Consider the following 13,920-nt stretch of genomic DNA (forward strand, 5'->3'; position numbering starts at 1 on the left):
AGATTTTAATAACTCTGTAAAATAGAGAAGTCATCTGGAGAATACATGCAATTAAATATTCATTGTTTTGGTAGATATTGGGGCACACATTTTTGTTCTCATATGAAGATGAAGAAATATTTTATAATGATGTTGGCGTACTGCAAATGTAAGACGAAGAATTGGATGAGAACGTCACTCTCGATATTCACGTGTAGGACTTTCTAGTCAAGATAGAAAGGCGTACACTCAGCCAAGCTTGACACCATCTAGAGATTAGGAGTGCAAGTAATTAAAAACAGTGCCAAAGACTTCATCTGAGTAAGTAACAGCAAGAGTAAACAGAAGTTCGAGTCTCGCTGAAGCTAGCGCCAGTGTTCAAAGGAATATGTCGTCTGTAGTTCCCGATTACCCAGGCTCGAGGTTCATTATTTGCCATGTATGGAAAGTGAATCACGTTTTAATACTGAGCATATTGTTTGAAAAATTCTGTTCAAATAGATAGGCTCTATGTCATTATATTTATGGCTGATAATAATCCTATTATGAACGATTTAATAATATTATTTTTGCATTATAAAAAGGAAATAATGTGCTTAGAATGACAAGCAACGGGTTCAATCTATATGAGCATTATGGAAACCCTATTTCGTTAATTTCTCTCATTTCATTTTTACTTTTTTTAATATTTAAAATTATATATATTACGGAAAACCAAAATTGTATGTCAATTATATATATGATATATATAAACAATACTGTTAGAAAGATTACGTTGCACAAGTGTGAATATATTTTAACAAACAATGTTTAAGCTTCGAGAAGGTTTATGGCACGATTTATTCGCTTATGATTGCATTCTCTCTCAGATTCGTTCGCCGGGTTGTAACAAAATCTACTGATGTAACCACACGTACCCTAAAGCAGACCCTACACGGTCAGTAATACTGTCAGTACCGAAAAATATTGACAGTAATACTGACCGCGTGTGGACTGGAATGATGGAATGAAGGCCAGTACTGAAGCAGATCCGGATTTCCTGATCTGCGAGCGTCAGTACTGTAGAGTGGTGGGGATACTGACAGTTATACTGACCGTGTGAGTGCGCTCGTCATTATTTCTCTCAGTATTAACGGAGCAGCGATGGACGGCAGCTGTGTTGCTAACCAAGGCCAAGTAGAGGTGCCTGTGGAACAGCCAGCTGATCGCGAGGTATTGCAAAAGTTTATCGAGCTGTATGAAACGCTGCCAGAACTGTGGGATGCTTCCAACCCAGAGTACATGAATAAAAATAAACGGAATAGGGCGCTCGATAGACTGTTGGTTGTATAATCGAAGTTAAAAGTAAATGCAACCCGTGAGGATGTGAGGAAAAAAATTAATACTTTACGGTCAAATTATCGCAAGGAATTAAAGAAGATAGTGGAATCAAAACGCTCAGGGACTGGGGCAGATGATATATACCAACCATCGTCGTGGGTATTTTATGCGCTTCAGTTTCTCAATAAAGCAGAAGTTCCTGCCGTGCTCAGCGTGCAAGAGGATTCACAGGAGGTTAGTACAGTGTTATTCGTATTATATTAAATACTGGCACACCATTTAATTTCGTTAACAGGTATAAATTCCAAACAGACCCCTGTTAAAGTCCGAGTCTTTTCAGCGCGTATGAAACTAATGTTTACAAACCTCTGTAACTTGATTGTTGACTGCATGTCAGAACATTGTCTATAAAGTATACCTGTACAATCTTGTCATTGTGGAAAACCAAGATGCAAGTGCTCAAAATGTACATTCCATAGATTAAGAATGGCAAATGTGCCCCACATTGTGGTACATAATCCTCCATTGCGATATTTGTAAATGAAAGGAACATGGTATGACAAATTTACCTTCCATCTTCGTTTTCAATAGACCACTAACTTGCATAGTTATGTTTGTGTAGTTATTGTAGTACGGACTTGTACAAGGGTCTTTTCGGTACATACACCATTGTTAACCTTTTATTGAAGCTTCCCTTCATTACAAAAATATTTACACAAGTTGTCTCTTACTGTCTTGGCATTTGTCGAGGTATTCCTATTCAAAGTACCTCTCAGTTCTAAAAGTGTGCATTCACCTGGGTTTTCAGTACCGCTTGATTGTAAATAGGTTTGATTAGTTTCTTTTACAAGAAAATTATGTAAATAACAGCAGGCCATTGTTATTATGGCTGCTTTTTTTGGCTCGAGACATATAGACTTTTGAAAGATTCCAAATCTGCTTGACAGTACACCAAAAGTGTTTTCTACTACACTTCGCGCCCGAGAAAGGCGATAGTTAAATTGCCGCCGTTCGTCATTCAATGTTTCTGTGAATAGGGTTTCATTAGGTGCACATTTAAGGCAAACGCTTCGTCGGCTATAAACACGAATGGGTGCTTGTCGGATGAATATGGCAGTGTCGACGGTTCTGGTAGGTTTAGAGTATTATGCTGGAGACATTCACCGAATTGAGAATGGAAAAGCACACCTCCATCTGATATGCGTCCATTAATGCCAGCATCTACCATGATGAACTTCTTGTTTGCATTAACCACTGCCAGGAGTACAATGCTAAAGAATCCCTTGTAGTTATAGTACAGGGACCCAGAATGAGAAGGCTTCTTTATAGCAATGTGTTTTCCGTCGATGGCACCTACGCAGTTCCAAAACTGATATTGTGAGCCAAAACCATGTGCAATGCGATTCCATTCTTCATGTGTTGAAGGCAACTGAAACAACGAAATAATGTACATGTAGTATGTGTTTAAGTTTCCTTCCTAGTCTTAAAATAATTTTTGTTTCAACCCAGCTACAACCATGCTCTTTAATAATATTAACAATTTTATATATTGCATTATAAATAATGATAGATACACACTTTGCAAGAGTAGGTCTAATTTTACTTTCAGAGGGTAGAGTATGAAACACGTGTTTACATAAAGCACAGTTTAAGCAATCATTCCTGTCTATTTTCAGGGGGCCCAGCATGAATCATCAAATGATCTACGCGAGTCACCTGTTGAAACAGGCCCGATGACGTCATCACCTACCCCTACAACATCCATGTCATCAATAAATAAAATGCAGCCACCAATTAAAAAGCGGAGAGTTCAAGGAAAGGCTTCCAAACAAAACGAACTGCTTGCTTTAGCGTGTGACTACTTGTCACGACCCTCAAATGACGATGACAAAGAATATAACCTAGCAAAGGTATGGGCACAGCAACTGAAAGAATTAGAACCTCGACAAAAATTGTACGCCGAAAAGGCAATAAGTGACATTCTATTTGAGGCTAGGTTGGGTAACTTAAATAATAATTCAGTGCAAATGAATGTTAACACTAGGCATTCATATGACACAATATACGCTCCATCGTGTTCTACATCTACATCTGCAAGTCCAAGTATTTCGGTGCATGTTCCGAGCCCCCAACCTGAAGTTCAGTACATTGAAACATCTGAAGACGTTCCTATAGACAGAAATATGATCACCCTATTTACAACTTTTAAACCTACCGGGGAATGAACGGACTAGGTTTAATATTCTGGATAATAGCCTACTATGTACTTGAATGCTGTTCAGTTTCTGATTATTATTATTATTATTATTATTATTACTATTATTATTATTATTATTATTATTATTATTATTATTATTATTATTATTATTATATGGATTATTTGACAAAACAGACCTGATATTCTGTAACTTCTGTTTATAATAAACAAATGTTTGTAATGAATGTCTTACCTTTATGAGCTCTTGCAGAACGTAACACAATACTTCACATGTTTCCACGACTGCTGTGCTGATCGAAACTGGTGACATTATAGCGGAAAACTTTAAATCTTCAAAATGTCTACCAGTTGCAAGATACCTCAATGTCACCGCTAATCTCTCTGCGACCGATAAACAGCACCGCATGTTTGTATTTTGCCTTATTAGAAAAGGCTCTACCATTCCTAGTAATTTTGCGAAAGTACCCTCACTCATTCGGAGATAGTTCCGATAATCTTCTGCTTCGGTATATTGTATTTCCCACAACAACTTCATATGAGAATACTCTTCTCTTTTCCTAAGCCAATCTTTAACCCATCGTTTACGTTTAACACTGCGTTTCGTGCCGTGTGCTAACACGATAGCTACACATGCCCGTCTTTTACGATCCATTTTGATAGAATGCCGCAATGGTAAGCAAGTACACTAGTACTGACGAAAATATTGACAGTAATAATGATCATGTAAGGTCACTATAGTACTGATGCGTACTGTCAGTATTATTGACTCAGTATTACTGATCAGTATTACTGACCGTGTAGGGTCCGCTTAAGAGATGTTACCGTATAATGGAGGAATGTTTCTTCGAAAATATTAGTCTGATATATCCTACTACTTAACAACATTTCAACAGGTCTAGATGTTATCAGTCAGCCACTGAAGGCATTATGTCATTGGGGTGCGACGGCTCACAATTTAGCGCTCAATACACAGTCCCTGGGAACTCTCTTCTTATTCATGACAAGAGGCTAAACTATCTAATTACTCACCGGAAGTGGTGCCGTTTAGGAGGCCTTCTGCCAAGTTCCAAATTTCGATCTGCTGCTGTCTAGCAACTTCAGTAGAATTCAACTGGACAGCTCCTATGATGAACTGTTGAGTGATACTAAATGCTCCACAAGTGGAGTGCCAAGATTTTTATAACACTTCAAAATTTGTCGGCGGAAATCAAACCCACGAACATGGGGCAAGAGTCGGACACTCTATCTCTGATCCACCGAGGCAATTAGCAGTCCGGTAGATGTTGATTAATCTCCGATAGGAATATGTTTTAGAGCATATCATGAAATGATATCCTCTATGTTATCATTACGGGTGGTTATCACTGATAATTTATTGATGGTTGTGTAGGCAACAGATATTTCTAACACTGTGCATCAAAACACTTAGAGTTTACTTAATGAACACATTGTGCCCTTCGAGAATGTAGCGCATTCCATTTGCTTATGTAACATCTGGTTTAGAGCTGTACTGAAGTAAGGGTAGTCAACACAACGCTCAACATATACTGCAGATCTCAGTCTCATTGAACATGATAATGATGGAAAACCAAACGTCCAACTTGTGCTCATGACTTACGACAGGATATATATTAGGAATGTAAGAGTCGGTGAGACGTAAAGGAACTTGTAAATAAATAAAAGTTCTCTCCTCTTATCCGCAAAAATGTGAGGTGATTGCTGAGGTCGAAATTGTAGTGCATATTATGAGTGAGTGTGAGAGTTTGTAACATGTAATTAAGAGTCAAAGGAAGTTTAAAATTTCGCAAGATATAAGTAATCGTGCAAGATGTAAACGATCTTGTCCCTTCATCGTTGTTGTTGCTTGAGTCATCCGTCCATAGACTGGTTTGATGCAGCCCTCCATGCCACCCTATCCTGTGCTAACCTTTTCATTACTACGCAACTACTGCATCCTACATCTGCTCTAATCTGCTTGTCATATTCATACCTTGGTCTACCCCTACCGTTCTTACAGTTAAATCCCAGAACCATCCAGTGATCGAACCTGGGCCCCCTGAGCCGAACGCCACCACGTTCTTACCAGCTACACTTCCTTCATCATTAAGAACTATATTACAAATAAAACTTCGTTATTTCTCTTTTTTCCCTCTTTAACGGAATATTCCTACGAGTCATTTGCTTGAGTACAGTACTGTGTGAAGCAAAGCAAAGCAAAGCAAAGCAAAGTCATCTCCGTACAGGCCTGAAGGCCCAGGGAGGGGTGGAAGGTAAAGGTTTCTACTATCCGTAACCTCGGCACTTGATGGGGTAGAGTGGTTAGCTCTACGCGCGGCCACCTTTGCCCCCAGGAATTAACCTGGTACTCATTTTTGGTGCAGGCTGAGTGAACCTCAGGGCCATGTGCACCTTCGGAAGTGGAAATCTCGTTTCTTAAACTTTACGACTTCCTGACGTGGATTCAAACCCACGTCCTTCCGGGCGAATCGAGCACGCCTTTACCGCCTCGGCCAGGCAGCCCCTACAGTACTGTGTAGTAACAGGAATATACTTAAAGTGATCAAACTTCGAGTACTTCCACTGTTACCAGATCTGACTCTGCATGTAAACTTTCCTTGTACTTTATTTCTTCCATATCGTTCGTTCATGTTCGCTTCTCTTAGCCCTCCTTCATTTCAAACATCCGACAATTTCTACTAGTCGAGACTAAATACCATGAATTTCACTCTGGTAGTTTGTTTTATCTTTTTTCCGCGTTCTATTATACTTCTACTATCTCTTTTGCCCACGGCCACAACTTGTTTAAGTCTGCGGCTGCTGTCTTCCTAGTTTCGTATCTCACGTCTCTGAAAACCCGTAATATGTTAATATGATGTTAAACTGACAGCAAAGAAAGAAAGAAAGAAAGAAAGAATAGCTTTAAATCGAAATAAGAAAATGGGCAATATGAAGATAATTTGAAAATATACTATTAAACTATTCAAACCAAGTTTGTTTAAAGTAAAGTAAGCGTTAGTACCGTGATAGTGGGGTTCGGCTCAGGGGGCCCAGGTTCGATCACTGGTTGGTTCGGGGATTTTGACTGTGTCTAGTTCATTCGTCTGACTCAGGGACTGGGTGTTCGGTTTGTCTCAATATACTTCTCTTCGTACATGCACAATACATCACACTACAAACCACGATATAATCGCGCAATACCAGGTACATCTCAGTACATAGTGTTCGCGTCAGGAAGGCCATCTTGGCATGAAGTCTGTCAAGTCCACAGTTCGCACTCCGACTCCACCAGAATGTGGGAAAAGAGGAAGAGGAATTCTAAATCTTCCTCCGACTCACTCAGTACGTAATAAAATTAGAATCATCCACTTAGAAATCTGTTATGGAGCGAGTGGCTGAGCTTTTACAGTCACGTAGCTGTCATCTTGCGTTCGGAAGATAGTGGGTTCGAACCCCACTTTCGGCAGCTCTGAAGATGGATTTTACGAGGTTTCCCATTTTCAGACCAGGCTCTACCTTAATTAAGACCACGCCCGCTTCCTTTCCCCTCCTAGCTCTTTCCTATCCAATCTAAGCCATGAGACATATCTGTGTCGGTGCGACGTACAGTACAGCATTTTGTAAAAAATAAATAAAATGTAAACAAATCTGTTCAGTCACTCACAAAATGGTCACAACAGGCTGCTAGAAGTGATCTGCGGCCTGAGTAGGCACCCTTCCTTGGAAACAACCAATCAGACAGCCACGGCTGATCGGAGCGTGTGAATTCTGTGTCCAGTGTTTGGCAAAGTAAACTGGACCTCTCTTGGGTGATCTACGGCTGAGATTGTTAAACAGTTTTATCGGGTGAAAGCAACTACCACCATTTCACAGGAGATATATTACATGCCGATATCGTACGACACAGAGTGTCGATAGAACTTTTCGGTCCTTCAAAAATTGGACTACCTCTGGCAGGTTTGAACCCGGGGTCTTGGAATGCAGAGGCTGACAATCTTTGTGCGTTTACTAATATGTTAATTTATAAACCATATACATACGATATTTTAGTTTTCAGTCTCATTACTTTTTCACATGCTCATGATGTTCGCGTAGTCTGAGAAAGATGTCAGTGTATTCGGAACGTCGGTAACCTGTACAAAATGCACATAGGCCAACGTCGCATATACCATATGGACGAAGAACATACCAGGCAATATGATTGATTAAACCATGAACTTCCCGTATGTATGAGCTGCCAACAATGGACAATGTGTACAGTCAACAAATGAAAGATGTAAAAGCTACAAAGCTGGAAACTAACAAAACAAATAATTCTCTTTAACCTGATACGTCACGAAATTGGTCACGACAAATATTGGTGCTGCGGCGCTGTGAGTTTTATCTATGCCTTCTTAATTATAGTCAATACTAATAAGTCATCCGGTTTGTTAGAGGTAGAATTCAAATTCTTAGCAGAATTATGCATAAACTTTCAAGTGGCGATATATCTTACTTGTTTTCATTTCAATGTTGCGGTACGGCAACATGAAAACAATGGATTATTCCAGCTGGAAAGAAAATGCTGTAACAAATTTCATATCCCTAACATCGTGGGAAATCTGTGAATGAAATATTATAATTAGCGTAGTTACCCTCATTTCACCCTCTTAATCACAGAACACCGTAATATTACATCTTCAATTTTCCTAAATAATTTAGGATGAACATGTAGAATAGTCCGAATCCTTGGCTGATTGATCAGCGTTAGTGGCCTTCTAACATTTTGTTTCGATCGTTACGAAAGTATAGTAAATGTTATACATGACATCGTAAAAACTTAGCGTCCGCATGGTATCTGTCGTTACTGAGTTCCACCACTTTTCCCAGCTTAATTAGCATTGCATTCCAGCAGCTAACCACCGCAAGAACTAGTTATTTACTTTCGGTTCTGAGTGTCGCATGTAATCGAGTAAAACGCCTTTTCCAAGCCGAGCAATCAGAGTTGATTTATTGGCTTCTAACGAATGTAGTGACGCTGAGAGATTGTCAGGGAGAAAAAATCTATGAATTCAGAATACACGAACTGGCTTCCGCCCGAAATGTTGGCAAATTATACAAAACGCTTTGACAGGAATACAAATAACTGCGAGGCATTTCAGGCTGAGCTGAACATATTGTTCTATTCCTACCACTCACATATATTCAAATTGACTGACGTTTTCAGGAACATACAGTGCGATATATCAATTCTCGGCAGGTCCAAAGGCGAAAAGCAAAGCCAGAAAACCTAACAAAGGGAGACAATTAATTTTAAATAAAATTATGGAACATGCAGGACGTAGGATAAAAAGAATTTCGTTAGAAGCGTAGCTTTTACACTTCTCCCGAAATTAAGATGAACTATTGCTAATACAGGGTGGTCCATATGTCTTCTTACCCCCATAAATTTACACGGTTTTATAATAGTATAATGTCAGGTAGTATGGATTCAATGTCAACCACTCTTATATTTATTTTCGTCTCACAAAATGTTTACGCATCCAGAAGGTCAGTATGACCACTATTATTTTCGTGGCACAAAATGATGCGGCGCCATGAACTGTGTGATATTTTTCGAAGCAAACCTTTGTTGATTGTATCAAAGGAAGCCCTAACAACACCCTTCAATTGTTCTGTTGCTTGGTATCTTTTTGTGATACCTTCGCCTTAATAATGTCCCAGAGGGCATTGTCACAGGACGAGAGATCAGGGCTTCTGGGAGGCCAATCCAGAGGCGTCCGAAGATGTACCGATCCGCGTCCTCTCCACGTATTGGGAAACACTTCATTTAAATACTACCTGACAGCGAAGTCATAGTGTGGCGGTGCTCCATCCTCCTGAAACGAGGAATGTCCCAGAGATTCAGTCTTTGGATCTCTGGAACAAAAAAATCCTGTAAAATGGCGAGATAAGAGTGTTGATTGACTACCCCCATCAAATAAATGTGGGGGCTTATCAAGTGTTAAGTGGACATAGCGACCCAGAGCATCACATGTGGGGGGGGGGGGGCGGAGGTTATGCTCCAGCTGTTCATAATAATGAGGATTTTCCTTGGACCAGATGTAAACATTCCTCACACGTGCACTTCGATAAATTGCGCGTTCATCGGAGAAGGAAAGTGCGGAAGTGTCGGAAATTCCACCAAGAGTCTTGCGCATGCTGCTTGTCGTCTAAGCATGCCATCATCACTGATGACGGCTGCTGGTTTAAAGGATTTCAATCTAAGATCCTTCTTCATGTGTCGTAACATTGTTGTTTTCGAGATTTCAAGCTCAGAAGACCGTTTGTGGAGTGACTTGTTTGGTGACCGAAGCACAGATGCCTCCACTCCTGCAGATGTGTTATGTCGTTTGGTAGGTGCTCCAGGCATCGGTTTGTGATACATCCCCCCAAAAAAGTTTCTTTTCTCAACGCAGTATTGTCACTTTAGGAGGAGCGATCTTGTGGAATCGTCTCGTGAAGTCTCGTTGCACATCCTCCATGGTCTTGCAAGTATATGGACGTTCATGAGCCAAGTACAGATACTAAGACGCTCTTCCACACTATAGGAGCTTATGTCAGCTATCTCTGCAAAAGAAACACTGAATTAGGGGTAACAAGATATTTTTTCGGTGGGGGGTAACGAGACATATGAACCACCCTGTATAGTATTCGGTATATGTGCCTTAAAGCCTTCCTATTTTAGATCCTCCTTTTAGTGTCATATTTTATGCATTTCATTTTAAACCAGTTATTTTAAACATACCTTTCAAATTATGCCACTGGGTGAAGTACATATTATTAATTACTTTTCATTTCTCTTGATAATTATCAGAGCACTCGGAACGTCATTATATCCAACATTTTTAACCACACCAGTGGGATTATTGAAATCCCTAAGTCGGTTTTAAATGCTAAAGAATATGATCCTATTCGGACGGCTGGGAGCAAATTCTTGTGTTAAACTGTGAATGCGATACAAATCCCGGGGGCGAATTCATGTAATAGCTGGGGACGAATTCGTGTATGATAATGGTGCGTAGGAGGGAATTATTGAGACTCAGCTTTATTGTCTGGCTCATATATGATGATATTGAAATTTACCTAACCTAACCCCTTGGCACTAGAGCCCTGAAGGGCCTTGGCCTACCAAGCGACCGCAGCTCAGCCCGAAGTCCTGCAGATTACGAGGTGTCGTGTCGTGTCGGCCGTTATTCTTGACTTTCTAGACCGGGGCCGCTATCTCACCATCAGATTGTTCCTCAATTCTAATGGCGTAGGCTGAGTGAACCTCGAACCAGTCCTCGGATTCAGATAAAAATCCCTGACCTGGTCGACAATCGAACCCGGGGCCTGGAATAAGAACACTTTTTCTTTTTTTGCACCGTAAAGAGTAGCCGTTCCTATAACATGGCCAACGTGTGTAATGCGTAACCTTGTTTATTACGTAGTTCTTGTCTGTCAATATTTCACATAAGTAAAACAAGAGCACTGACTTTGGGCGTAAGCTTTTACGACGGCAAACCAGACATTTAATGTGAGTTTAAAAAACTCCTGGATAAGAAGTACAGTAGATTCTTCAGGAATAATGCCTAATATTTCATGGTTAACACCATTTATTTATATTTTTTCTTTTTTTTGCTAATTGCTTTACGTCGCACCGACACAGATAGATCTTATGGCGACGATGGGAAAGGAAAGGGCTAGGAATGGGAAGGAAGCGGCCGTGGCCTTAATTAAGGTACAGCCCCAGCATTTGCCTGGTGTGAAAATGGGAAACCACGGAAAACCATCTTCAGGGCTGCCGATAGTGGGGCTCGAACCCACTATCTCCCGGATGCGACCTCACAGCTGCGCGCTCCTAACCGCACGGCCAACTCGTCCGGTAACACCATTTTTAGGAGCAAGTATTGTTAATTCAGAAAGTCAATTTTCAAGACCTCGGGAGGTAAATGCTGGAGAAAATCGTACCACAGACATTTCCTTGTCTGCTTCAAAAGTTGTCGCTTGAAAACACGATTTGCATTAAAAAGAAAGAGCTCTATACTCACCTATTTTTAGGGGGTTTTGGACGCATTTCTAATAATGAGGGAGGAACCTCTCCTGCAGAGCAGCACATTGCAAGCCTTTCCTCCTTCCACTTACTTCCTTCAACAACATGAATCATTGTTACTCAGAGAAGACAGAGTGTATACAACACAGATAAGAGGTTATAGATAATAGATTATACTAGGTCAAGGCGCCATTTTAGTCCACGATTTAAGCAGCCATTTTCAGTCTGTGATATGAATCTAGCATCGTATTTGCTATTCTTTGACTGATGTTATTGTCGAATTTCTTTGTATCTTCACAATATTAATACCAGCTGTCAGTAGTTATTTTCAATTTTGTTAGTAGAACTCTGTTTTCAGAAATTTGGTGGTAAAATGCCTAATAAAATCAAATCTTTCCCAGACCTTTAAACATCATAACCAGCTTAGTATGTCTTTTGGTATCGAAGAAATTAATCGCAGCCTAAATTGCTTATCACAAAATTGTCACTTTCTTTAAAGCCATCTCCCGTCCCAGATATTTAACTGAGGCCCACTCTGAGCGTCATTTTTTATCTCCTGCCTCATATTTCCAATCAATTGGTACCTCAACTAGTCGGATGAGATCTTTAGTTTCGGAGCTATATGCCCGGATGTGAGCACATGGTTTAGGTACACTGCAAATCCCATGCATGAAACCTGATTTTATAGATGTGGTCCTATCAAAAATGAACTCTTCAGTTTTTACGATATTTTGCTGTATGGCAAAATTTATTCGAGATAAACGTTTCCTCAATTTTTGATATTTATATACTTACGATATTTGTCGTAGTAGCTTGTAGTTATTTATCTACTAGCCTAAGTATCTTGTACCATTGCTTTTGGGCGGAGCAATAAAATGAGTGTGTATTTCACATAAACCTAAATACTTTAAAAATAACTCACTCTCTGTTATAGAACAAGAAGTACAGTACATGCCCAGTTTTGAGTTCAAAATCTGAAGTTATCACTTAATCTTTCGAATAAAATTTTGTTTGATAGATAAAGAACCAAACTGAATAATTGAAAATGATAATTTTGTTATACGAGTACTATCTTCTGTATTAAGCAAGCAAGCAAGCAGTCGTCTGAATTTTTTCAGTGCGTATATAATTCTCTAAAAATGTTTAGCCTCCTAGAAGTTGTAAATTTTTGTGGAAAACTTCAGATCCAATAGCTTTAAATAATGAGGTTAAAGTTGTATAAAACTTAGATCTACAAGGTTACTAGATTATTTTCCTTATAAAAATCTTAATGATGGTGCTTACTGTATTCTGTGTTAATTTATACCTTTAATTACGCCCCAACTTCAAAAAAATACACTCAATAGGAACGTTGCCGAATAATTGCGGTTCAGTGTTGGCCTGTGTGTGCTAAACGTGGTCAGTTCTAGCTGCAAGCAACAGCTTAGCCAATCAATATTCACACACATTATTACAATGACGGTTAATTATGTGACAAAATGAGATATTACCCAATATATCACGTTCGAGTGGTTGACACACTCTACCTGATTGAATGAAATAATGGGTTATTATTGGAATGAGGTGCTCAAGGATAATTATCAGGCCACACACTGATGTTCAGAACAGGAATGTGATAAAACTATAAAGCAGCATAATTATTTTATAATGCATATCTTTCTTTATTTCTTTTACACTTTTTGCAATTTGCCTAGAAGTGGGAAGGAAGCGGCCATGGCCTTAATTGAGGTATATCCCCAGCATTAGCCTGGTGTAAAATGGAAAACCACGGAAAGCCATCTTCAAGGCTGCCGACAATGGGTTTCGAACCCACTATCTCCCGGATGCAAGTTCACAGCTGGGCCCCTAATCACACGGCCAATTCGACCGGTAATAATGCATATCTGCAGTAGTGGAGAAGCAAACTTCTACATGTTGCTCCACCCTGTTGGTGGTGATTACTGTTTCAATAGAAAGTAAAACCGGCAAACCATCCTCTATTAACACTAATCACAGGAAGAATTTGAAGAGGTCAGACACTTCGAAAACTTAAATACCGTTAGGGTCGTAAAAGAACAAGAATTTGCCAAGAGAGGTCGGATAGGAACGATGAAGATGAGGAACGTGGCACAAGTAAGCTAAAACGGCTAGGGAAACCGTGTTCGCCAAACTACGCTCCCAAGTTTTGAGCCCCTGGTTCGCCTTTTAGCCACCTCTGCTGATAGGCAAGGTTACCGTGGTTGTTATTCTATCACCTAACCCATGCTTTACTCTCAAGTGAACACAAACATTAAGTGACTTACCGTTATTCACATGAGATTTGTAATCTGGAGCTCACATTTTTATTTAGCATGATTTCTATCATCTTGTGCCG

General features: G+C 39.8%; 1 protein-coding gene across 1 annotated transcript in view; it reads left to right on the forward strand.

Annotated features, from left to right (window-relative positions):
- LOC136857837 (cholecystokinin receptor-like) overlaps positions 1-13,920 on the forward strand; it is a 445,250-nt gene that overhangs the window by 398,042 nt on the left and 33,288 nt on the right. Inside the window, exon 2 of the mRNA XM_068225173.1 lies at positions 2,682-2,717. Coding sequence (XP_068081274.1) covers positions 2,682-2,717 — 36 coding nt within the window. The remainder of the gene's footprint in view (positions 1-2,681; positions 2,718-13,920) is intronic.

Source organism: Anabrus simplex, chromosome 1 (genome assembly GCF_040414725.1).
Source record: "Anabrus simplex isolate iqAnaSimp1 chromosome 1, ASM4041472v1, whole genome shotgun sequence".
Classification (NCBI taxonomy): domain Eukaryota; kingdom Metazoa; phylum Arthropoda; class Insecta; order Orthoptera; family Tettigoniidae; genus Anabrus; species Anabrus simplex.